This window comes from Prionailurus viverrinus, chromosome B1, assembly GCF_022837055.1.
Source record: "Prionailurus viverrinus isolate Anna chromosome B1, UM_Priviv_1.0, whole genome shotgun sequence".
Taxonomy (NCBI): domain Eukaryota; kingdom Metazoa; phylum Chordata; class Mammalia; order Carnivora; family Felidae; genus Prionailurus; species Prionailurus viverrinus.
In genome coordinates this window covers 96,265,391-96,290,336 of record NC_062564.1, presented here as the reverse complement: position 1 = coordinate 96,290,336, position 24,946 = coordinate 96,265,391, and the positions used below count along the sequence as shown (strand labels likewise).

General features: G+C 43.6%; 2 protein-coding genes across 13 annotated transcripts in view; one reads left to right on the top strand and one right to left on the bottom strand.

The window, feature by feature from the left end:
- Positions 1-24,946, top strand: part of JADE1 (jade family PHD finger 1) — a 59,919-nt gene that overhangs the window by 20,943 nt on the left and 14,030 nt on the right. For all 10 annotated transcript variants that reach the window (XM_047855206.1, XM_047855209.1, XM_047855208.1 and 7 more), the window contains exons 3-8: positions 8,237-8,322; positions 11,322-11,479; positions 13,416-13,603; positions 16,175-16,386; positions 20,346-20,513; positions 21,838-21,954. In XM_047855206.1, the coding sequence (XP_047711162.1) occupies positions 8,237-8,322; positions 11,322-11,479; positions 13,416-13,603; positions 16,175-16,386; positions 20,346-20,513; positions 21,838-21,954 (929 nt within the window). The remainder of the gene's footprint in view (positions 1-8,236; positions 8,323-11,321; positions 11,480-13,415; positions 13,604-16,174; positions 16,387-20,345; positions 20,514-21,837; positions 21,955-24,946) is intronic.
- Positions 24,159-24,946, bottom strand: part of SCLT1 (sodium channel and clathrin linker 1) — a 257,508-nt gene continuing 256,720 nt past the window's right edge. For all 3 annotated transcript variants that reach the window (XM_047855214.1, XM_047855220.1, XM_047855217.1), the window contains one exon: positions 24,159-24,171. The gene's annotated coding sequence lies outside the window, so the exon portion shown is untranslated. The remainder of the gene's footprint in view (positions 24,172-24,946) is intronic.

Here is a 24,946-nt window from a genome sequence, read left to right as displayed (position 1 = left end):
AGCTTATAAAATATGTACTTGTCCACTCCATGGAACACCCTTTCCACCTCTCTGAGGGCAACTGTCTCATAGCATGGGCCTCTGGCACCAGCCTGGTTATTTGTGTTGGATCCCATCCTTCTTTGTAAGCCCATGGTAGTCTGAATGGGGTGCTTTCTGCCCTTGCATTTGGGTCTGCAGAACCGAGCTGGTCCTCAGCTGGGTCTGGGCACTTGGAAAGCCCTGATTTGCAAGAAGGGCTGGGTCTGTGCAGTGGCCACTCCCCAGCGTCTCCAGCCTGCAGCCCTGACAGAATTTTGGCAGCACTTCCCAGCCCAATGCAAAACATGTCTAAGTGAAGGAGAGGCAGCTGCGGACGTCAGCGTGGGGGCCACAACACTGACTGTAGCCGTGGCTAGGCCCTGCTGGCCTCTGGGACTGGAGTCCTTTGCTTTGTTTTCTGGCCTGATCCAGGGGAATACCAGTGTGGTATTTACAGTTGGGGATGGATGGGCATTTTCTGTGCCAGTGCAAGCACTCATCCAGCTACAGTTGGAGTTGTTGAAGCGTTTCTCCAGGTGCCCTGTGGAGGACTGGCCCTACAGTTGGATGAAATAGTGTTGGGGTATTTGCAGGCTGCATTGTAATTGCTGGCCTCCTGGCACAGGGTGGCCCTAGCCAATCTCTAAAGTTACATGTTGTGCCAGGGTGTGGCCCAGGGAAACAAGCCCTTCATTTCTTGCTTCCCAGCCCAGGATCCTCTGTTCTTAGGGGTTTTGGCAAATGTGGGAATGGGATCCACTAGCTATTGTTCAGTATTTCCAAACTAAGGGAGATTGCACTTTTATCTTCAGTAAAGCTGCAGAGGCTAATTAAAACATCAAGTGTCCTTTCTTTTGGCAGGAATTATGGATTGTTATCTCAGGCCAATTAACAGCATCCTTACATTTTTTTCCTGTACAAGTAAGACAAGAATTAAATATTACTTAATACTGTCCATTTGGCACATTTTTTTTTCTTCCAAAATATGGCATCTTTGTCTCAGATAAGGGGGAGCCAAATGAAAATGATGTTTTTGGGAGGTTTTTTTGGGTGTTTTTAAATGTGCCTGTCAAAGGCCCAGAGGGAAATTAAAAAGTTTTTTTAGAAATAGTGAGAGAAATGTACTTTAAAGTTTTCCCTGAAGTTGTGAAGCAGGGCTTCCTTTTCCGGTTGAATTTCCTAATTTCAGGGCTGTGTTGACTTCCCTGTGGGAAGGCCTGGTGTGTTGCTGGGGGTCTGGAACCAGGTACCTTTGGGGACCCTCCTTGGCTGCCCAGTTACCACACCTGTATTGGCCTTCAAACATTTCCGTCTCCTCCATTTACCCAATTGAGCTCTGCTCCATTACCTGTGATGATGAATGGGCAGAAAAGAGATCTGAGTACAGTTCAAATCTACTAAGTTTGCACGTGGTAATTCAGGTTCATGAGTGGTAAACATAAAGTTATGAGAGGACTTCAGTTTTTCTGGGTGCTCTCCAGCTTACAGATAAACAGTGAAGAGACACCACAATTTTTAGTGGATTAAACGTACTTTCTGCTTTGTACCTCTTTATGTCTCACTGCATTTAATGAGTTCCCTTATATTTTTTGGTAACTTGCCTTCATTTTTTTTAAATTAAAAAAAATTTTTTTTAATGTTTATTTTTGAGACAGAGGGAGACAGAGCATGAATGGGGGAGGGGCAGAGAGAGAGGGAGACACAGAATCTGAAACAGGCTCCAGGCTTTGAGCTGTCAGCACAGAGCCTGATGCGGGGCTCGAACCCATGAACCGTGAGATCATGACCTGGGCAGAAGTCGGATGCTTAGCCAACTGAGCCACCCAGCCACCCCTCATTTTTAAAAAAATGTTTCTTTAGTTTTGAGAGAGAGACAAGAGTGCGAGTGGGGGAGGGGCAGAGAGAGGAAAACACAGAATCCGAAGCAGGCTCTAGGCTCAGCTACCAGCACCTAGCCCAGTGTAAGGCTCGAACTCATGGACTGTGAGTGAGATCGTGACCTGAGCCGAAGTTGGACACTTAACTGACTGAGCCACCCTGGCGCCCCTGTCTTCATTTTCTTAATTCAGTTGGCTGTGCTTGTTTACCTTCATGCAGGTCTTTGGTGGTTTCTCTTTTGCATAAAAGTTAACTCTGCTTCCACTTACATTTCTTATTTGACTGTAATTTTTGAAACGTTTATTTGTTTTGAGAGAGAAGGAGAGTGAGCACAAGCAGGGCAGAGAGAGGAGAGAGTGAATCTAGGGAAAGAGAGACTTGGGCTCGATCTCATGAACTGAGATCATGACCTGAGCCAAAATCAAGAGGTAGATGCTTAACCGACTGACCCACCCAGGCACCCTGCCTATGCTTTTAATTTGTTTTTCCTCCATCAGTTGCATCTTGAGACACCAAGGAGTTGTGTAGGCATTCTTGAAATGTAGGGATTTAGGCTCAAATATTTCAAAATATGTACTGTGTGTCTCCTTAAGGCACACAGAGATGGCTTTGCCCCTTTTCAGACCTGACAGTGGCTTGGTTTTGATATTGACAGGTAGAGCAAGCATCCCCTTGGGTTTGAAGAGCAATTAGCACAAAATGATCTGGTCCATGGACTAGTCTTCTGTAGCCATTGGATTTGGATGTTGGCAGGAGTGCTGGGTAACTGAAACATTTGTATGTCAGTTGGTTGAAAACCCAAGTATATTTACGTTGAAATATTCCTGAGCCAGTTTTTTGAATATATGCATTAAGTTTTTGTACTTTGGAAGGTGGAAGTGAGTTGGACCATGGAGCAAACCTATGCTGGGATGGAGGAATTGTGGGAAGTATAGGGTCAGCCCATGATAAAACAGTATTCGTATTAGAGGCTTGTCTTCTATCATGCAATTAAAGCAAAAAGCTAATAAACTACATTAAATTGCTTACTTTGTGGTGGCAGTTTCCATAGCACTGCTTTACTTGCACGGGGCTGTCCCTAGCCTTGAAATAATGCATAGGTGTGTATCTTGGGTCTGTGCACTTTTGTGACACCAGCTGGCCTGCTAGACTTAATACTTGCTGGTCTTAAGTGCCTTACTTTGTTAGGCTGGTTTAACATCCTGAAGACACCAGTGTGGTATTTGGTGTCTAGAAGTAGTGTTTGAGACAGAAGATTGCCATTTAATAGTGATGAGGTTCCTTCACAGTTTGCATTTTGTGGTGGTATGAACCCAGACCACCATTCATTGTAATTTCTGAACCTTTCATGCACTATGCACCCTGGCTTATCACACATGAGTTACCAATGTGGGCAGTGTGTAGTAGATTTACTCTTGAGGTTTTTCCTTATTTTAGATCTAGGGCAAGAAGCATGGCTATTTTTAATTTCAAAGGCGAGTGTTCGAGATACCTGCCTAGTAGGACCAGAAAGCAGGATTCAGAATGCTCTGTGCATGTACAAGATCCATGCTCATGATGCTGTGATCTATGAACCTTTTATAACTTGTATTGTTAAACTCCACAAACTTCTGTTTTAATGGGAGTTTGGGGATACGAAAACAAAACAAGATATTTTCTCTCTATTCATTCTTTTCAGTGTTTAATAATTGTTTTTTTTTTTTAATAGAGAATTGTTCTTAAACTGTGTACATGTGCAGAATTTTTAAATTCACTTAGGTTGACTTTAGGTAATCCTATCTTTGTGGGCAATAAAATAATTTTTTAGACATCACTGTCAAATTTTTAGAGTTCCCAGCTCCTCTCCTGAAAGTAACAAAATAAAAAAGAATTTTACTTGGTATAGTTTTAGCTGTTTGCCATTAAATGTTATTAACATTCTGAAAATAACAAAATGCAGCACCAACCAAGTGTAATCGTAGTGCATGGTTTTTAAGAACTTAAAATTGGCTAGTGTTTTCTGTAGCACACGTCACTATCTCCTGTTCCTTGTGGTATTTGAAATACTCTCAATTCTGGTTTAATTTGTTTTGTTTGTTTTCACCCAACATACTTAAAAAAAAAAGCTTTATAACCTTTTTTTTTTTAACGTTAAAAAAATGCTTATTTATTTATTTTGAGAGACAGTCACGTGAGCAGGGGAGGGCCAGAGAGAGAGAGGGAGACAGAATCCCAAGCAGGCTCTGCAGTGACAGCGCAGAGCCTGACTTGCGGCTTGATCTCACAAACATGAGATCTTGACCTGAGCCAAAATCAAGAGTCAGATGCTTAACTGACTGAGTCACCCAATCTCCCCCCACTACATAACTTTTTTTTTTTTTTTTTTTTTAATTTAAAGGGGATGCAAAAATTATTTTGTTTGGATAATATTCTGGGATCTTCTTGACTACATGGGAGATGCCTGGAGAGAGCATGGCTGTAGGGAGAAGTGGTGTGATATTATAAGACTTTAGTCTTTTGCCTGTAGACTTTCTGTGAATGTAGATGTCAGTGCATTCCCATCAGGAAGCAGTGGCCCCACTAAGCTGTCTTTAAATGTATTATTTTCCATGACCTCGTTTTCCTAGAGCACAAAAGCGTATCTTTTTTTTTTTTTTCTTTTTTAAACTGTATCTTCTAATAGGTAAAATGGGTATATTCTTGGTGCTTGTCACCTTCAGTTCTTGAGTTAACAGTGGTGGTGATTCTTACTGAGCATGACTGTTTGTCCTCAGCAACACTATATTTTTTTCCTCTTAAAATTTTTTTGAGAATCTGCTGTGTGCACAACACCAACTTAGGTGTGGTGTATGTTGTAAATAGCCATCTGTGTCTTGTCCCTGATGTCTCTTGACACAGTGCTTGAAAGCAAATAAACCAGACAGAGATCACCAGGAACAAATACCGCTGCTGGACATGGAAGGGCCTTCTAGTTCCCTTGTCAGATTCTCACCTGGTTCAGCAGGGAAATCTAGGTTTTATGTACAACCACCTGTGTAAAGTAAAATGGAGCATTATCTTTTCCTTTACTGTTACTGGATGATAGAAAATCATCCCTTTTTTTTGTGCATACATTTAAAGTATACACTTTGATACATTTTGAAATGTTTATACCCTTGAAATCATTACACTCAAGATAATCCTTCCCTCTTTTTTCCCTAGTCAATGGAACTAGAAGGCCCTTCCATGTCCAGCAGCGGTATTTGTTCCTGGTGATCTCTGTCTGGTTTATTTGCTTTCAAGCACTGTGTCAAGAGACATCAGGGACAAGACACAGATGGCTATTTACAACATACACCACACCTAAGTTGGTGTTGTGCACACAGCAGATTCTCAAAAAAATTTTAAGAGGAAAAAAATATAGTGTTGCTGAGGACAGTCATGCTCAGTAAGAATCACCACCACTGAATAGTTTCTGTCTTCCAGAGTTTTATGTAAATGGAATAATGCAGTATGTACTCTTTTTGTCTGGATTCTTTCATTCTACATTTATTCCAAAGTTAATTCATGTTACATGTATCAACATTTCATTTTTTTTATTGCTGGGTAATACTCCATTGTATGGATATACCGTAATTTGGATAATAAATTGTATGGATACCACTGTTCACTCATTCAGTTTGTTGGTAGATACTTGGTTGATTACTGGTTTTTGACTTTTATTTATAAAAGTTTTGTCAGTTATAATTGAAATTTTACCTTTTCCCTAGTCTTTCCCTTTCTGCAAAGTGCTTGTAATAGATTGTTTTCTCTTCTTCTTTCATTAGGTAAATTAAAAGGAAGAGAAACAGATTATTTCTGGGTAGACCAGAGTTTCTCTTGGATAATAATACTATCAGATACCCAATTTTGTAGCATCTTTGGGTACATGATTTTGAAAGCAAATGTGGCACAGACTATTTTTTCAAGAATATAGAAACAGCCCTAGAAAAATGTCTAAGTGACTGCCATTACTTGGAGTGTGTTCTTGGCTAGCAAAGCTGTACACTTCCTGGGAACCTTGGAAACTACCTGGGAGGGACTCTGACAGATCCCCTAGAAGAGGCAAGAGTGTCACAAAAACTAAAATTGAGCAAGTTTGCCGTTTCTGCTTTAACTGTGTAAGTATTTGACTGTAAGACTCACTTCCCCTCACTCCATGTTCATTTTTAAAGTATAGCAGTGGAGTGATTTCTTTTAAAATTTCTAGTTTTCTTATCATTTGTAACCCTTCTCGTAGTAACTCAAAGGAAAGGGCCTATGCCTTTTCTTCCCTGCATCTTTCTCCAACCCCTGAGCATCTTTCTAGAGTTGCTATCACTCTTCCTTGTCTCTTCCAGCCTTTGGGCTGGCCGGAGGGTGGCCTGCAGTACCAGATGGTGAAAAGGGGCTTAACGATGGGAGCCACCTGCCTTTCTCTCCAGGTTCCACACTTGGCTTCTGCCTTTCCTTTTTTCACTGATGACCAGATTTAGAACTTCTGCAAGTTGGGTTTGCACCCCTGTTTGTGCCCAGAATCTTTCTTTCAGTGTGGGAGTGAAACATTCTTACTCATTGGAGTCTAAAGAGGTATACTTTTTTTTTTTTAAGGAAGAGTTTTTCTAAAATATTTACTGAACAGTATGGTAGGACCACCTGTAGGAAATCTAATTCTGCTAACCTAACAACAGTCAGTTGACCCAGTAGCAGCCTTCAGAACTGGTGATCAGGGGTAGTGCCCACATCTTCCCTGTCAGAGAGGAGTTTGGAAATCTCGTTTAGTTTTGGTCATTGCAAATCTGATGATAGGCTTATGTACAGAATCTATTTCTTGATGTCTCCAAGGTCTTAAGGGTGCTTTGATTCTCTTGTTCCTTGTCTCTGGAATCCATGGAGATAAGAGCTTCCTGTTTGAGTGGCAAGTGGTTTTGCTGGTAGAACGCAACTCCCTCAGGCTCAGGCTTTTATTTGCAGGGTTGGGGGGTTGTTAATTTCTGGGAAACAGTACAGTGTGTGTTCAGGGTAGAGGTGAGTAGGTAGTTAGACACCCACTGCAGGTGGTTGTGAGGGATGTTTGGGAGCTCTGGTGGTGATATGGTACCCACAAACAGGAGGCCACTGCAGTTGACCATAAAACAAGTGACAGGAGGCAGAGGTGGAGGTGGTGAGAAAAGAGGCTGGGATTCTGAGGTATTGGGTAGTTGCATTGAATATAAGTTGGCCATTGATTGGATGTGTCCTGAGTGAGGAGAGTCTAGGATGACTCTTAGGTTTCTGAATTCTAATAGAAATGATAGTGGTATTCATCAAAGTAGAAACACAAGAGGAATAAGAGGTTTGGGCAAAATGTTGAGTCCAGTTTTTGTTGCGCTGAGTTGGCTGATCTAAGGAACCCGGAGCTTTATGTCTTATCTGAAGGTGAACGTGGACCTGGAGCTTGGGACGGAGGTGAGTGTGGGAATGCAAGTCTGACAGTTTCCTGGGCGCGCTGGATAAGACTGAGTGAGAGGGCAGGGGTGAGTGCTCCTTGGGGAGAGCACTCGGAACAGGAAGGAGGAACACTAATATTTACGGGATGCATAGGAGACAAAGTGGACACCAGGCAAGAGAATTGCCACCTGGGTGGAGGGAGCATCTGAAGCAGGATGGAGTTGTTGCTATAGAGAGGTCTTCAGGCCTGAGAGGAACTCAGACATGGCAGCAGTTAGGAGACATGGGTGCCCTGGTAGGGTTTCCAGATTTTGTGGCTTGGTGGGGGAGATGCTGGATAACAGACCATTAGTTATTTAGAAATGTGGAAGAAATGCACAGAAAAGAGCCAGTTGGCCTTTTCTTGGGAAAGGGGAGTAGGCAATTTTAAGGTTATTTGGCCATAGCCCCTAGTCTATTGCAGTCTTGGAACTTTCCTGTTCTAGGGCATGCTAAGTTTTTATATTTGTGGAGTCAAGATTTTTTCTTTTTAAGTTTTGGCGGGGTGGCATTAGGATTGAACATAATGATCTTAGCATTTAGAAAAGTTTACTGAAAATTCCAGCGTTTCTCAATTTGTATTTACCAACGTGAGACTTTGAACCTCATAAGAAATGCAGGCTTACAGATGAAGGCTCCACATGCATGATGCTCTTAAAAGGCCTTCCCTCCTGTGGGCTGTACCTGGGATACACAGTGAGAACCAGAGCAAGCTTGTTAGGCCTGCTCTGGAAAGTGAGTGGTTTAAGTAAGTACTGGGATTGGAGGAGCATCGAGTCATGGGGGAGGTGCTGAGGTGAGCCTTGCCAAATTTGGTTTAAAAAACCCCTGTGAACGCACAGTGGTTTGTGTGCTCTTAATTGTTCCTCTTTGGATATTTATTTGTCTTTAGGCCTCTCAACTACTTGGTCACAGAATTCCCGATCTCAGCACAGGAGAGGTTCGTGCTCCAGACATGAAGATCGAAAACCTTCAGAGGTATTTCCTGAGTGATGGTGTGATTGTGCATGTCCTACATGTGTGCATGAGAACATGTGATTGGCACACACCTGGTTGGTTGAAATTGATGCCTCTGCAATCATGGGCAAGTTATCTAACTTCTTTGTGCCTCAGTTTCCAAATTTGTAAGATGGGAATAACACAGGTGTTTGCCTCAGAGGATTCTTGTGAGGATTAAGTGGGTTAATACACAGACATTAATACATACTAAGCACTTAAAAGTGCTCAGTAGTAAATGTTAGCTATTACTATTAATTATATTCTTTTTTTCCTTTTCTGTTTCATCTTCGCTGGCTCCCAACAACTTTTCCTCTGGCCAGGAGATCAGCGGGTTCGGCTGCTGCCAGTCACTGCCAGCCTCAAGTTAGTTTTGGCCATGAATTTGTGGCTTATTTGGCAACAACCCATTGTAATTCTGGGAGTTTTGTTTTGGCGATTACGCTTAAGGCTTTTCCCCCTTCTTTTTCAATTTGTTTCTTCTATTTCCCTACTCCCCCACGTTTTGTTATCTGTCTGCCTGCCTACCTACCTACCTACCTACCTACCTACCTGTTCTCTATTGTCTCTTTATTTACAATTGCTTTTAGGTGCATTTCTCTGCTGGCCTTTGTTGATTAGGGCCTTCTACCAGTCCTGAGATATGTTTTCTTTGACAACCTCTGCCAGGCTCTGAGGATTTAAATGATTGAAGAAAGGGCATTTTAGTTTGTCACGGTTTTCAGGTGGGCAGGTTGTGGGGAAGAGAGCCTTTGGTTCAGCCCCTTGTTTTGTGCTGCGTCTTTCACGGGATGACTCCAAAGACCACCTCATCCTGTAGCTTCAGAGCAGAGGCCTGCATTCCACCAGGTACTTCATTTTCTCTGACTGTAATGGAAGTGTTGGGGGACACTTTGTTGAGCAGTGTAGGAATTTTTAGTTGTGGAATAACATTCTCCATGAGGAAATGTACTTTATATCCTTTAAAATTGCAGAAAGTCATCCCAGGAGACATTAGATCAAACCTTCATGGGCAGGTGGCCATTTTATTGCCTTGGTTATTCCAGGCCTTTGTCATTTTGAACCTGCAGTGCTCCCCTCCTTTTCTGAGGTATTGGAGTAGCTCTGCCTGCCTTTATTTCTTCAATTCTCTGTGCTGCCTCCACAACCACTGTACTGTCACTTGAGGGTAAAAATACAGGGTGACTCGAATAGGGAAGCTGGTACTGGGTGTGCTGAGCACCAGGCAGTGAGATGGGGCTGAGCAGCATGGATGGCACTGGTCTTGTCCCTGACCCCGGTTTTGTTTCTGATTTTTTTTCTAAAGTTCTCTGAGTTCAGCAGTTTGTTCAGACTACTTTATATTTAGGTTAGCACTAACTCTGAACTCTGCCAGAGGCTTGGAAATTCATTTAGGGCATCTCTTTCAGTTTTTGGCGTCCTCCTCTGAGTCTTTTAGTAAAGGAATGGTGGGCCATCCTGTTCTCATCCTGTTGCTTCAGTTTGATTTTTCCTTCTTTGGCAAACTCCCTTATTTATTACTTGTAAGTTGTAGTTGGAATGTGTGTTTTAACTGACTTGCTTCCTGTGATTTTTGTTTTCAAGGACTTTTCCTCTTTGGGGGTGAGGAGGGCACGGATGATCAAGGTCCTGTGCAGACCAGTGCGTCAGGTGGCTCAAGGCTGTCAGGGAATCTGATCTTAGTTGTGCTTTTGTGGAGGCTGCACAGCCAGGTTCTTCCTTTTTTCCGGAACGTTAGAAACAAGAAATGGCATACTGGTGAAAAGTCGGTGTTGAGAGATGGCAGCCTGGAGAAATGGCCTTTTTATTCAGACACTGCCTCAGACGGTGGTCTGACTATGGTGAAGTTTATTAAAGTGATCACCAGTCTGAAAAGCCACCAGGGAAAACAAATGGACCTATTAGCAGGCATATAATGTGAACTGTGCTTAGCAGCGTAAGAAAGAACTCACTGTCCCAAGAAGAGAGAGTTCAGCATTGTGACTTGTGTAAACAGAGTGTAGCTTACGGATGCAGGCTTGCTTCGTGCCAAATACAACTTTGGGCTGGTGCTGATGCCAGGGTTGGAGCTTCCTTATGTAGCGCTGAGACACCAGTGGACTGAGGATGGAGGACGAGGCCGTGGCTGTGCTCCTGCCGTGTCCCCAGTCAGGAGGAGCGGGCATGCCGGTGCCACTTTGCTCCCTCAGTACAGCGATACTTTTGAGTTTTGTGGGTCTGATTTTGGCCAGGTGAAGAGAGAGTATAGTAGCTTGCTTGCTTCTTTCTTTTACTCTCCTTCCCTCCTCTGCTTTCCCCACTAATGTTGCTTCCTTTGTAGAAGTTACATCAGGTAAAGGTGTGTAAACATGTTCTTTACAAGCCCCCTTTCTGACTTGACCCCATTGGTCTGTCCCCAATTCTCTCCCATATTTTTCTAGCCTGTACTTCTGCGTTGGCACCTGCCAACCAGGGCCTGACTCCCCAGCCACCTTGCCATAAGCCCTAGTGTCCTGGGAGGCAGGAGCTGGGTGGCTGCAGTCTGAGTATAGAAGAGGAGGCCCTGGTGGTTCTAGGTTTTGGCTTGAAGTGTTAAGTGGTTAGTGGAGTTTTATTTCTTAAACATCTACCAAAAGAGCACCCTTGAGTGAAATGCCTCCTTCCACAGATTTTTAGGTGTGTGTTTTCAGCAGCAGTCTTTGGAATTGAGAGTTCATGAGATTTCTCAGGGGAGGACGACGAGGTTTCTCTGTTGCTTGTCAGAGACACCTCAGGCTTGTGGAGTTGATGAGGAAGTGAGAGGGTAGTGTGAGCCGTGCTGCCCCCAAGCCTGAGAGGCCAAAGCTGTGGCCCACTGAGGGCTTCCAGTCGTCAGTCAGACTGGGTCTCTGCTGATACAGTGACCTTATTACGCAGCAGCTCCATGGTTACCCTGCAGCTGCCAGCACTCTGAATAAAAATGCAAGTATCAAATGTCAGTGACCCTTTCTCTCTCTTTCCAGGTGTTTAGGACAGACCTGATCACCGCTATGAAGTTGCATGACTCCTATCAGCTGAACCCAGATGAGTACTATGTGTTGGCAGATCCCTGGAGACAGGAGTGGGAGAAAGGAGTCCAGGTGCCCGTGAGCCCTGGGACCATCCCTCAGCCTGTGGCCAGGTAGACGTGCCTCTCCACCTGCCGTTGCTTTTCTGCCCTGACATCCAGGTGCCTGAGAAGAGCAGTGTTTCAGTTAGTGAAATGATGAGGCCTCAAGTGGCAATAGAAATGTGTAGAAACACATTTTAGGTCCATAGAGTAGTGATTTTTGAGGACCATGGGCCTCCAGACTACACATTCCAGCCGTTTTGGGAAGGTGCTGGCTGCACTTTCATGAGAGGAGGGCAAATTCCAAGACATTTTGGGAACTGATTGGGGGAGGGAAGACTTTTATTCCTCCACTTGTCCCTCACCTATCTCCAGATCCTCTTCACTCTGGAGAGGAGTGAGGGCCCGGCTTCTTGGATATTGCGGGGATTGACTGCACCTCTGGAGAGGAGGCCTGCCAGGTCAGGGTTAGGTGGAAGGGGAGCTTAAGGGGAGGGCTGTATTTGATGAATTCTCCTATGGCTGGACTTTGCCCAGTTGTTCTTGCTGGGCTTCCTTTGGATTTGCTTACAAAGTACTTTTCCCCTTAAGGGTGTTGAGGGTCCGGATCCTTGATGACTTCCCTCTGCATAAAGGACCAGTTTGCTCATTTCTTCTTCTCTGTCTTGCTCAGCTGACTGCAGGTTCCTCACAGGGAGAGAGGATTCAGGGCCTCTGTTCTCAACTAGCACCTGGTTTCTCTGCTGTGTTGTCACTCAGCTGCCTACCTTGTGAAGTGGACTCATTCACTGTTGCTGATGATCATTGTTTTGGATCTGTGACAAATGTCCACATAAATATGCAGGCTTAAATGACCAATCAGATGCCCCTGTAGGCTGGACTTCTGGCCTGTGGAGTGGAATGTTAAACTGGGCTCTGCAAGATAAATACTGCATTTGCCTTAGAATCTGCATCTGGGGCACAATCCCGACTGTTTGAGTGCTGGCAGTCCCAATCCAGGAATTCAGGAATTCCTCTATGAATCTTTTTTTTTGGGGGGGGCGGAGGGGGGCGTGGATAGAGGAGCCCAGCATCAGAGAAGTATGTGGTACCACAGCTTCTGGAGTTTTTAGTTAAAACCTTGCTCTTAGCTGAGTAGGAGAAATAACAACCTTTGGTTTGCCTGAGTGTCACATAGATAAAATCGCTCTGGTAATTGTAAGGTTGATGAAAATACTTTGGACACTCCTTGGACAGCTTGTTGATGCTGACACAAACTGCTGATGTGGGCGTGTGGGGCTCTGATGCTGGGCCTTTGTCTTTAGGAAGAGAAGGCCCTTCATTCCATGTTGGGGGTGATTGGGTCTTGTGTCATTTCTTTTGAGAGGGGTATGGTGGAAGGCTCTTCTGTGGGTGTTAACAGGTTGGGAGAGATTGGCAGTTATAAGGAGATCCTGAGTGTATGTTGGGAGAGTCCCCCACTTGGCTAGGCCTCTTAGATTCTTAGACTGATTAGTAATGGACAAGGGCTAGTTTTATTTTTAAGATTAGAGGTGATGGGTTTGTCCCCTTGGCTCTGCGGTGTTCTGCCATGCATTGTCCTGCCTGAACCTAGTGCTGGGCCTTCAGCAGGGTGGTCAGGCCTGATTGGTGGAAAGTGATTTTATCCTAAACTCTCGCAAGTTAGGTTGGTGTTGAGGTGTTGCCAGCAGAGCAACTGCTGTCCTAGATGAAGGCTCAGGGCACGTGGGATCCTGGGAAGCCAGTTGGAAAAAGTTGGTAAAGCTGGTTTTGAGGACTTTTTAGTGTTTTTTCACTTGTATCTTTTTCCATTTTGGGGGCTTAAATGATACTTCTACTTAGTTTTATTAACAGCGATGTTAATTAGCAGTGACGTTTTAAGCCAATTTGTCTGGTGAGAACCTGGGGTTTAGGGCGTTGGAAGTGGAAGCAAGCTTTGGGCCTTGTGATGAATTCCTTTCATGTGGCAGGAAGGGTAACGTGGCTGCCTTGTTTTCTTGTTAACTAGGGTCGTGTCTGAAGAGAAATCCCTCATGTTCATCAGGCCCAAGAAATACATTGTCTCACCGGGCTCCGAGCCTCCAGAGTTGGGCTATGTTGATATCCGGACGCTGGCTGACAGTGTGTGTCGTTACGACCTCAACGACATGGATGCTGCATGGCTGGAACTGACCAATGAGGAATTTAAGGAGATGGGTGAGAGACCATGGGTTGTATTGTTTTATTAATGAATGATGAATAGAGAAGAATTTTAGACATCTGGGTGAGTAGTAGAAGCTCATATCCTGGTGAAGGCAGCTTCATCATAGCTTTAGTCTCAGAATCGTGGGCTCTTTTTTGGAGATCAGCTTGTCTGGCTATGGCACATGTCTGTGGGTGGCTGGTAGACAGAGTGGTGGGATTCATGAGGGATGTTGTCCGTGGGTGTGGAGGCAGGATTCCCCATCTCTGCCCTGATCCACCCCCTCACTTATTTACCTCAAGGGAACTGAAGCCCAGAGAAATGAAGTGATTTCCCCAAGATGACAGGAGGGTCTGGTCTACAAAGTTTCCTGCTGTGTTCCCCGTCCCCTCCCACCGCAATGTCATTCAGATCCTTTCTTCAGCTCTGGCCTATTGTTTCTCATATTAAACTCCACTCTAGCCAGGCTCACTGTTTTCTAACACACCTCTTGTGTTTCTCACTTCTGTGATTCTCCTTGAGTCCTCCAAACCTGGAGTGCTTTTCCCTTTCCCTGTTCACCTCTGTCTGGGCTCTCCTTCCGTGAAGCCCCCGCCTTAGTTGAGCGCTTTGCCCATTATGGTTTATTTTTTATAAATTGATCTTTTTGTGTGTGTGTACAGCTTGGAGCTTCTGTACCTCATATGCTGGCATGTCCCAGTGTCAAGACCAGGATGGCACATGGGTTTCATCTCACATGCCACCTCTGATTGCCAAGGGCTTCCTGAAGTGTCGTGATGAGCAGCACCACTGAGGTCAAGTCTGGGCTCTGTGTGAGAGACTGCAAGGATTAATTGGAACTTGTGCTGTGGGACCTGGGTGGGAGAGAGGCGTTTGGTGGCTGTCTGGCACACAGTAGATATTTACAGAGTATTCGATGGTAGATTTGAAAGCCCTGAGGGACAAAGACTGTTTTTGTGTTGTATCAGTCAGTCGCTGAACCTAGCACAGGGCCTGGCACATATCAGTTGTTTTGCTGCCATGCTGCTCACCAGGCTGTGGCATGGGAGCAGTGGTGCAGACTGAGCTGGGAAAGTTGTTTGACAGAGTATATCACCATCTCCAAAGGTCCCTGCTTTTAGGTTTCAGTAGCCAGGGTATTAGCAAGCCAGGAGGCTCTTTTACATAGTCTGTTCATAAGTGTTCAGAGCTCCCTTGGACAGAATACCATTCAGTTCCAGCTTCAAAGATTATAAAGTTGTGGTTTGTAGTAGCTGTGTAAAGACCAGTGTAATGCACTTGACTGGCTAGGTGTCCTGTCTTAAGGCAGAGGGGTACAGCCAGAGACCCTGGCGGGTTTGGAGGTGGTTTAAGTAATGAGCCTGGCCTAACTCATCAGATTGAATGGTAGTGTGGAATACTTCCGGCAAGGCAGATTATGTATGTGGTTGTAACGTAAATTGAACATATGCTTAAAGATGTTTGCTTTATTTTTATTGTTCTTTGTAATGGTAAGAAATAATTATGGAGCATAGGATTGTGTTTTCAAAGCCACTGGTAGTTTCAAAACTGGTAGGAGGAATTGAGATATGAGTGCCCTGGCCATGCAGGCAAGTAACTTATCAGTAATTAGGGTATGAGGTGATAGCTGGGTGCTAAGTGACTTTTTTGAATGTGCTTAGAGCTTATCACAGTGTCAGCTCTAATGTGTTCTTCAGATTTTTAAAAACTTAAAGTGTTAATTTGATGGTTTTATATTTATCAAGAGTGCATAAAAGTTACTGGCTCTAATAACATTTCTGTTTTTTCTTGCCACTTACATGTTCTTTTAGAGTATTTTTAGTCTAACCTGTTTTTTCTTTCTGCATGAGTATTTTCATTGTAGGAAGTTTGGAATATCTCCACAAGTGAGATAAGACTTATTTTCTTCCACCACTCCTATAACCATGATAACCACTTGAAATTTATTTTTGGTCATTCTTGCATAAGAATGCATTTTATTTGATTCACAATGAGCTGTTTCCTTTGCTTCAGACATTCCTTGTGTTTCTGTCTTTCATGTGTCTGATTAACTATGCATCTCAACTTTGTAAATTCAGAGAGTGAGGAGGGGTAAACCAGTTAAAAACATTTGTGTGCTCACAGTGAAATCTGTTCTCAGAGCAACATTTTAAGTAGCAAGAAAGAATGTTTTTCAGAAAATACCCGAACTCTTATATATGGTCATGGTTTTGAAGTCCCTTCCATGTTACTTGTGGTTTATAATGTTGTAATGAAATGATAATCTAACAATATACGTATTTAATATCCTTAAACCCTTTTGGGATTTATCTTTTCCTTTTCTTCTTACAACACTACATTTTCAGCACCTGTCCATAGGTAACAAACTGTTGCATGGAAGGTTGTGTCTGCCTTTTAATTTGAAGATCCTTCCTTGAACAGTCTGAGAGGCCTTCTTCAGTAGAAAATGGGACACTCAGGATGGATTTAGTTATAAGACGATGTATTATAAATATAAATATATTAATACTGTCATTAGTACTGTCTTACTGTAATGTTTATTAATATAGATGTATTAAAATGTTCTTGTGGCATTTTTCCTTCAGGAATGCCTGAGTTAGATGAATACACCATGGAGAGGGTCCTGGAGGAATTTGAACAGCGATGCTATGACAATATGAATCATGCCATAGAGACCGAAGAAGGCCTGGGGATTGAATATGATGAAGATGTTGTCTGTGATGTCTGCCAGTCACCTGATGGTGAGGATGGCAATGAGATGGTGTTCTGTGACAAATGCAACATCTGTGTGCACCAGGTATGTGGGGAGCGAGGCCCAGAAAGGAGCCACCTGGGATGTGAGCTCATCTGCCACCAGGGAGGCCAGAGGTCTTCCACCACATAGGGTCTATTTTCCTACTGTCCTTAGTGAGTTAAAGAAGTGTGCCCTATGGACGATGTCTCTTTTTTCTAATTGGTTCTTATAATGTTTGAAGTATTTCCTGTTACTTTTTTTTTTTTTTTTTTTTACAACTGGAAGAATACGATCCTTTATGGAAATCCTCCTTCCCTCACCTGTTTTTATTTCTATCCATAGAAGTGAGGTTTACTTAAAAAGAATATATGAGGGGCGCCTGGGTGGCGCAGTCGGTGGCTGAAGTCCGACTTCAGCCAGGTCACGATCTCGCGGTCCGTGAGTTCGAGCCCCGCGTCAGGCTCTGGGCTGATGGCTCGGAGCCTGGAGCCTGTTTCTGATTCTGTGTCTCCCTCTCTCTCTGCCCCTCCCCCGTTCATGCTCTGTCTCTCTCTGTCCCAAAAATAAATAAAAACGTTGAAAAAAAAAATTAAAAAAAAAAAAAAAAAAAGAATATATGAGCCCCCTCTGCCCTGGCTTTCACACCTGAGTTTAGATATTAACACTGTGGGGGGTGGAGAGCAATTCCTAAAAGGTGGTTAGTTTGCTATTATTTGTTAGGCTGCCATAACAAAATACCACAGGACTGGGTGGCTTAAAACAACAGACATTTATTTATGATTTTGCAATTCTGAAGGTGGGAAGTCTGAATTAAGGTATGTTGACAGGGCCATGTTCCCTCAAACTTGTAGGGGAATCCTTGCCTCTGCCTGGCTTCTGGTGGTTTGCTAACACCTATTTTTTGGTTTACAGCTGCATAGTTCTGGTCTCTGCCTTTGTTGCCACATGGTGTCCTCCTTGTGTGTCTGTCTTCACACATAGCCATCTTCTAAGAACACCAGCCCTGATGGATTAGGGGCTCACCTCTGACCTCATCTTAACAGATGACATCTGTTAAGACCCTGTTTCCAAATAGGTCACATTCTGAGGGACTGGGTTTAGGACTTCAACATAATCTGTTTGGGACACAGTTCAACCCATAACACTTGGTAACGTGTGGTAGTATGTAAACTGTGATATTGAAGAAGAACAAAGAGGTCCCTTTTCTTAAACTTTTTTTCCTGTCCTTCCTGATGCCAGTTGGCATCTGGTCATTGCTTGCCACCATCCACAGAAAGGTAAATCCTTTGGCTTCAGTAAGGATAGGCACTGGGTGATTTTAAAAGCTTGTGACAGCTGACGCTCTTCTCTCTTATTTATTACTTAATGCAATAATGAACTAATTTAGATTTCTGTGGGGACACATGTTCATATATACTCTTAGGATTTAAAGGGTTGTCTGTCATCTATTGATGTTGAGATTTAAAACAAACCTAAAAGCGAGACTCGTGTACAGTAAGTAGGTCTTTGGGTGACCTCTCAGAAAGAAGAATCCAATTTGTTCTGTGAAATTCTTCTTCATCATTTTGTTTATAATAGGTCTTCCTCGTGGGCTTCCTCTCTGTCTGGAGATGTCACTACTGGTGGCCTCTTGTCAGCTCATCCTGACAGGGAGACGTGAGGCCACAGTCTCTGCTTTAGTTGTGTTACAAGTCACCTTGTAGCTCTAGGTTTTCAGATTATCTGGGAAATTTCTTGAGATGGCAGAATTCTTGCAGTGGTTTTATTGTGTCAAGATGATTGTGACTACGGATGTTGCCTTTTTGTTGGTGGTGTTATTTACCTGGATGATGTTTCAGTATTTTTCATACCATTTTACTTATTTTTTTTTTCCTGAGAATTTTGTTTGAAAATAAGGGTTCTGTTTGAAAACTAGTTGAACGCCCTGTTGTATAAATGAATTCACTGATGTCAGATGGGTTTTCCAGGATCCCACTGTGGTTTAGTGATAGAGTTGGGACTGGGACTCAGTACTCCAGACCCCCCACACCTGTGCCCAGTCCTCTGTTCCTTACGTCATGTCTCTTTTCCTTAACATCTACTTCACCTTCCTTTTGATGTTTTCTTCCAGACTTCTTTTTAAGGCATACTGTACATAATCTTTTAATTTAGCTTAGATTTGATTTTCCAGAAAAAAAAAAAAATCTCATTTCAAATGTGACTTTCTCTAGAATGCCTGATACAGACTTTTTTTCTTTCTTCTTTTTCTTCTTTTTCTTTTTTTTTTTAGTATTTGAAACCTTAATAGTATCTTTTAGTTCTATTAAACATTTTTTTTCCAGTAAGTCTGTGTTGACAGTGGCTTACTCACGGCACCGGCTTAGTGCTCCTAAGCTCCAATCTTGGTGTTACTTAACTTTGCTCCTCATGCTTGTGGTTTCCTTTCTGCGTCCTGGATATTCACATTGCATAGTGGCTGTGTTTTTCCTGTCTGGAGGATTGGAGCTATGTTACCGTGACTCTCGGCTTTCTGACTTCTGGGTCATTTAAGGATAAAGTTCTGAACAATTTGGTATATTTAAAGGTTCTGAATGTGCTCCTGGTACCATCCTGGTTTTGTGTCTTCACTTATTTAACATTTACCTTTTCTTTTGAACCATCTTAATGACTTTAGTTGTAAAATCCTTGATTTCAGCAGTTCAGGCTATCTTGTTCAATTTTGTCATTTTGTGCAATGCAGGCTTTATTTTAAATATCAGCTAGAGGTACCTGGGTGGCTCATTTGGTTAAGTGTCTGACTCTTGATCTCAGGTCATGAACTCTTGGTTTGTGGGATCGAGCCTTGTATCAGGCTCCATGTTGGCAGCGTGGAGACTGCTTAGGATTCTCACTCTTTGCCTCTCCCCCACTCGTGCTCTCCCTTTCTCTCCCTCAAATAAATAAAACTAAAAAAAAAAAATAGATATCAGGTAAAGAGACCAAATTATCTCTGTCTTCAGTGTCTCATTTTTCTGTGCCTGTTGTGTTCACTTGGGAGAGTGATAGAGTCTAGTGAGTAGAGTTTGCTGAGCTGTGAGAATGTGGATGTTCCTTAGTTCATTTTTCTTTCTTTTTTTTTTTTTTTTTAAGTTTATTTATTTGAGAGAGAGCATGGAAGTGGGGAAGGGCAGAGAGAGAGACAGGGAATCCCAAGCAGGCTTTGCACTGTCAGTGCAGAGCCACATACAGGGCTTAATCTCAGGAACCATGAGATCATGACCTGAGCTGAAACCAACAAGAGTTGGTTGCCACATTATCTCTTTTCCTTAACATCTACTTCATCTTCCTTTTGACATGTTCTTCCAGACTTCTCTTTAAGGCATGCCGTACTTAATCTTTTAATTTAGCTTAGACTTGATTTTGCAGTAAAAATAAAAATAAAAATCTCTTCAAATGGGACTTTCTGTAGAATGCCTGATACAGACTTTTTTTTTTTTTTTAAGTATTTGAAACCTTAATAGTATCTTGTAGTTCTATGAAAAATTTTTTTTCCAGTAGTCTGTGTTGACAGTGGCCACCCAGCCCCCCCCCCCCCCATTCTTATTTCTGAGGCTATCTCATTGAACAGCTTTCAGAGACTCAACTGCTTTGTGCATTTTCCCCTCACTTTGTATCCTACCCACATCAGCGAATCAGAGGAGGAATAGCTTCCTATCAGTTAGCCTTGTGAAGTGTTTCAAGAATTTGCTGCCCATTATTTAAAAATTTGGTGTGTGTAGATAGGTGCCTCTAGCCACACAGCAAAGCAGAATTTCTATAAACTTTTTTGTCCTCCAGGTGTTTTCAGGACTGTCCCCTGGTAAATGAGTATGTGTTGTCCCAGATACCTCCTGGCTGCTGCTGTCAGGCTGCCTGGCATTTTTACTGAAGGGAGAAGGTCTCCAGCTAGGTGGACCTGGGAGTACTTCTGTTAAAATCATCCTAGGTGTTTTTAAATTAATAGGTATATGGGGAAAAGTAAATCTACCTTCTTTCTCTGTTTTCCTTGGGGAATGGCTTCACAGGCCTGTTATGGAATCCTCAAGGTCCCAGAGGGTAGTTGGCTATGCCGGACATGTGCCCTAGGGGTTCAGCCAAAGTGTTTGCTGTGTCCCAAGAAAGGCGGAGCTATGAAGCCTACCCGCAGTGGCACCAAATGGGTCCATGTCAGCTGTGCTCTGTGGATCCCTGAGGTAGGTGTGGTTCTTACTAGTAGCTTAGCTCAGGAGGTACTGGTTTTTAGCTGGGCACGGGAGTGGGGAACTGTTCATAAATAAGGGGTATTGTAGCTAATGAGTAAAAAGACAGCTTTTAATTGCTGTCTCCCCCCTGCCCCCCAAGCTGAATCTCAAGTGTATTGCCATCTTGTCATGGTATATATTGTGGGAATGTTAACTGGAAGCAGCAGTGATTTGGACTCTCAGTTGGTGGTGTTCAGACTTCACTTCAAAACTGTGTCATGGCCAACCCACTGCTGATACATGTTCCCGGGAGTGGACCTGCAGTGTGGCCTAACTTTGGCCTGGGTGCCACTGTGTCCTTCCCCAGGGATCAGCACTACCTCTTTCGTTTGGCCTGGGGAGCCATGTAGCATGGTTAAAAGAGCCACTGCTGTAGGTCACATTTCTGTGATTTTTATTAAAATTCTTACTTAGCCTCAACCTTTTTAATTTCAGGTCTGGTCTAATTTATTTCAAGTCCCAGACCTTGACTAATTTAATTTGCATGGCTCACTATGAGAATATCATTTGTGATTCAGATTTCAGCATTTCTTTTGGTGTGTGATTTTGGGTGCATTTTTCCTCCTGAGGAAAATTATCTGGGGATGATTTGGATTGTAGTTTCATGACTTGGGTTTTGGTACAACTGGATCTCACGGTTTGGTATTAACAGCTATGCAGTTCGGTGATCCAGGCTGAATGCAGAGAGGATACCTTATTTATCTTGGTAATTTTCCACTTTGAATGTAATAATCTTTTCTGATTGAAGAGAATGGTATCCTTCAGTGAGAGAGGTACTAAAATTAGTTTCTATTTATTCCATTGTTCACAAACTATTTAAATTAAGATTTTCAGTCTTTACCACTTCATTGTGGGCCAGAGGTATATTAGATAGTTCTGTCCTGATACATAACTGTCTTTGCTGTCAGACACTCAGGTGAGAAGTGAATATTATTGGTTATCTGAGTGTTTTTATAAATAGGGACATGTATGTCAACTGAACTCCCCTTCCTCCCTCTCCCCCTACCCCCATGCATGGAGGGCATGGGGCACGGGCCATGTGCTCTGGGCTCTCCACTCTCTACTGCTACTGGACCAGAGCTGGCCCCTGACCTGTCCAGATGCTTTAAAGTAGGGGTTTTCCTGTCATAGGAGAGTGCATGCATGCCTGCCCCTTGTCGCTATCAGGTAGGAGGTCTGCATGTAAACAAGATCTTTAAGTTTCTATTGTCCATGCTCAGTCCTTGTTGGTCTGATGGCCTCTGCTACCCTGTCTTACTATTCCTTGGGCCTGTAGGTGAGCATTGGCAGCCCTGAGAAGATGGAACCCATCACGAAGGTGTCTCACATCCCCAGCAGTCGGTGGGCGCTGGTGTGTAGCCTCTGCAATGAGAAGTTTGGGGCCTCCATACAGGTAATCCTCTCAGTTATGATGGCTCTGTTCTGGAGCTGGACGAGGGAGGGCTGTGTGAACTCTTAGAGAATTTGGTCATGGAACTAGAATCCAGAAAGCAGGGCAAGGTTCTCCCAGCCCTTCTGAGTCTGCTGAGGAGTGATTCCAGCGGGGTATAAACACCTTTAGCTGGCGAATTGTGTCCAGCGTAACCAGAACCTTAGCTGTAACAATCACAGAGCAAGTCAGAAGTCCACCTGAGCTGTACAGCAAATCAGTTCATTTCTGGTTTCTACCTTTCTGCCCAAAGCCTGGCATTGCAGCTCTTTACACAGGCAGGGAAGAACCATTCTTCAGGGAAGAACCATTCTTGACACTGGAGGGTTGGCCACCTTCCCACCTGCACTTAATGCGGCTGGTGGCAGACCAGCTCTGTGAGTTTTGGTGCACACATTGGGTGCCTGAGACCTTAGATGTGCACTATTCCAAATCAGCTTGCTGTGCTAATAACTTCAGCGTTTGGTAGAGAAGATTCTTTGGAGCACCAACTGGGTAGTGGGACACCCATGAGGTGCTGCACCAGGTATTGTTTGCAGAAGTGTTATCTGAGTACAGGTTGAGTACAGGTTGAGTACATCTAATTCTTCCTGGCACCTAGGATGTGTGGGATGGAGTGTGTGTGTCTGGGGGGAAGAAGCAATAATGTTAAAAGTTTTGCTTGCATATTCCATGTCCACACACAGACAAATGTAGAAAATCTTTAGGTAGGATTATGGAGAGAATGTAAATGGTGTGCTACTTTTTCATGTTTTCTAAAATTCTGCTTGAGAAATTGACTTCTGGGGCTCATGTTATTATTGGCCTTTAGAGTCATGACTTAAGATGACCAAGATGCTGTTTCTGCCAAGGTCTTCAAATGCTGTATGTGGCTTTGGCTCTCAAGGTCAAGTCCAGCTCTTCCTCTGGGAAGAAAGTCCAGCTCAGGGCCACCGGTCTCAGTGACACATTCTAGGAGTAGTGGCTTCTCTCTTGATGTAGAAAACACAATGGATCAGCACAGATACAAACTGCCAGTCTTAGGTTTTGAAGAAATGACCTCATGGGGCAAAATCATTTTGTATTTTGGCTGGTAAATCTTGTTTCAGTAAAGTTATCTACTGACTGGAGGTTTTAAAACTTTTTCATTTTGTAAGCCTAGTATTTCTACTTTTCTTCATTATCACCTCCACTGGAGTTCGAGAATCCAGAATGTAACGAATATTCAGAGGGTGAGGCATGAGATAGCTGGTGGGATTTGGCTGCAGACCTTGAAAATAGTGCAGGGTTTTGCATGTGAATAGAATCTGTTTAAAACATGACAAACACCCTCTGGCCTTTTGGGAGAAAATGGAAGAAAAAATTTTTAAAAAGCCTCAGAATGAAAAACAAGCATTAGAACCCTGTGAGTGTGTTTCTGTATAGACATACCCACGTGAACACTTGCAGGACACAAGCAGAGGCAGACCGAGGGAAATGGAAGTTGTTTCCTTCCATGTTACCTGATGTGCTTCCGAGGATAAAATTTATGCCCTTTCCTGAGCACACCTATCCACGTCCTGAACTGATGTTTGTGAGAGGTGGGTAAATGAGACCTTTGTTTCACTTTTGAAGAGAGAACGATAAAATGACTTTTATTTTTGTTGCCACTGACCTCTTTTTCCCAGAACACTAGCTTGAAAAAGAGGCCAACTAAGGTTGATGATTTTTCATATCTTCACAGAATAGAATGATTTTTATTAAAGAATTCCTCTCTGAAATGTCTGCAGCTGTGGAGGCTCTGGTTTATGTTTCTGTAACATCTGTTTGCTGAGTCAACCTGAATAGGAAAACCCAGAGGAAGGCCATTTGGCGCCTTTACAAAGTCCTGTATAAATATTCCGCTGCAGCTCATTCCTCTTTAAGGTCCGAGCACTGGGTTAGGGGTAGGTTAAGCCAGACCCAGATAGCGTCTCAGTCATCTGTTCCCACTTTGACTTCCCGCTTGGCTGCGCGCTAGAAGGGAGGAGCACTTTGTATGTTGATGATAGTGGCCAGGTGTGTATGTGTGTGTTCTGCCACTAAAGCTGATTTCACACATTTCTTGGAATTGAGGTTATTTATAGGTAAAATTAACAGATTTATGTTAGTTCATATGCTATAAGTGTTTGTAATGGGAATGGTGAAGGGAGCTGGATTTTCTGTACTTGTGGGTATAAGAGACTTTATAAAAATGGAAGAAATCATGGCTGGCAATGAGTCACCTCTTAAATACCGAAATGATGAGGGAAAAAAAACCCCAACTCAAGCCTCTGCCATTTGTGGTTCTGGGATTCGGGGTCTGTTGAATGAGTTTAATTAAGCTTTTCAAGCTGGCCTTGGGCCACTGGGTTCTGCTCCTCTCTGCAGCCCTGGTGTGCCCGGGGATCACTTGGCCTCAGACAATACAGTGTTGCTTTTGAGGGACTGGCTTTAGTCACCACAAGGAACCTCCTTCCAGGGATTCGCCCAGCAAGATCAGATGGGGAGAAGTTAATGACTTTCCTCCTGCTGGGCTTCTGGCTTGCCATCTGAATCAAGGCACTAAATTATAGCCCTGAGCAAGCAGTGAGAGGGAAGGTGTTCAGTGAGGAGGAAGGCATGGCTGGGTGGTGCCTGGTCTCTAGGTCGACCTCCCTGTGACCCACAGGAAGCAGGTCCTTCATGGTTCTGCTGCTCAGCAGTCAGGCACACGTGACGCTGGGAGTAGCCGGTACTACCAGTCCCTGCGCACACTGGTCTCCGTGCAGGGCCTGCGCTGGTCCCTGGAGCTTTCTGCATATGCTGGAGCTTCTTCACGGGTGAGGAGAACTTTTCTCATCTGCCTTCCTGTGCTGGATTCTCTTTTCTCCTTTTCTTTCCTGCTCGTCCAGGAGTTGTTTCATTCATTCTCCTCAGACGTGAGCAGCCCTTGGCTGCTTGGAGGAACTGTAGCATTTATTTTTCCACTTGTGTTGGG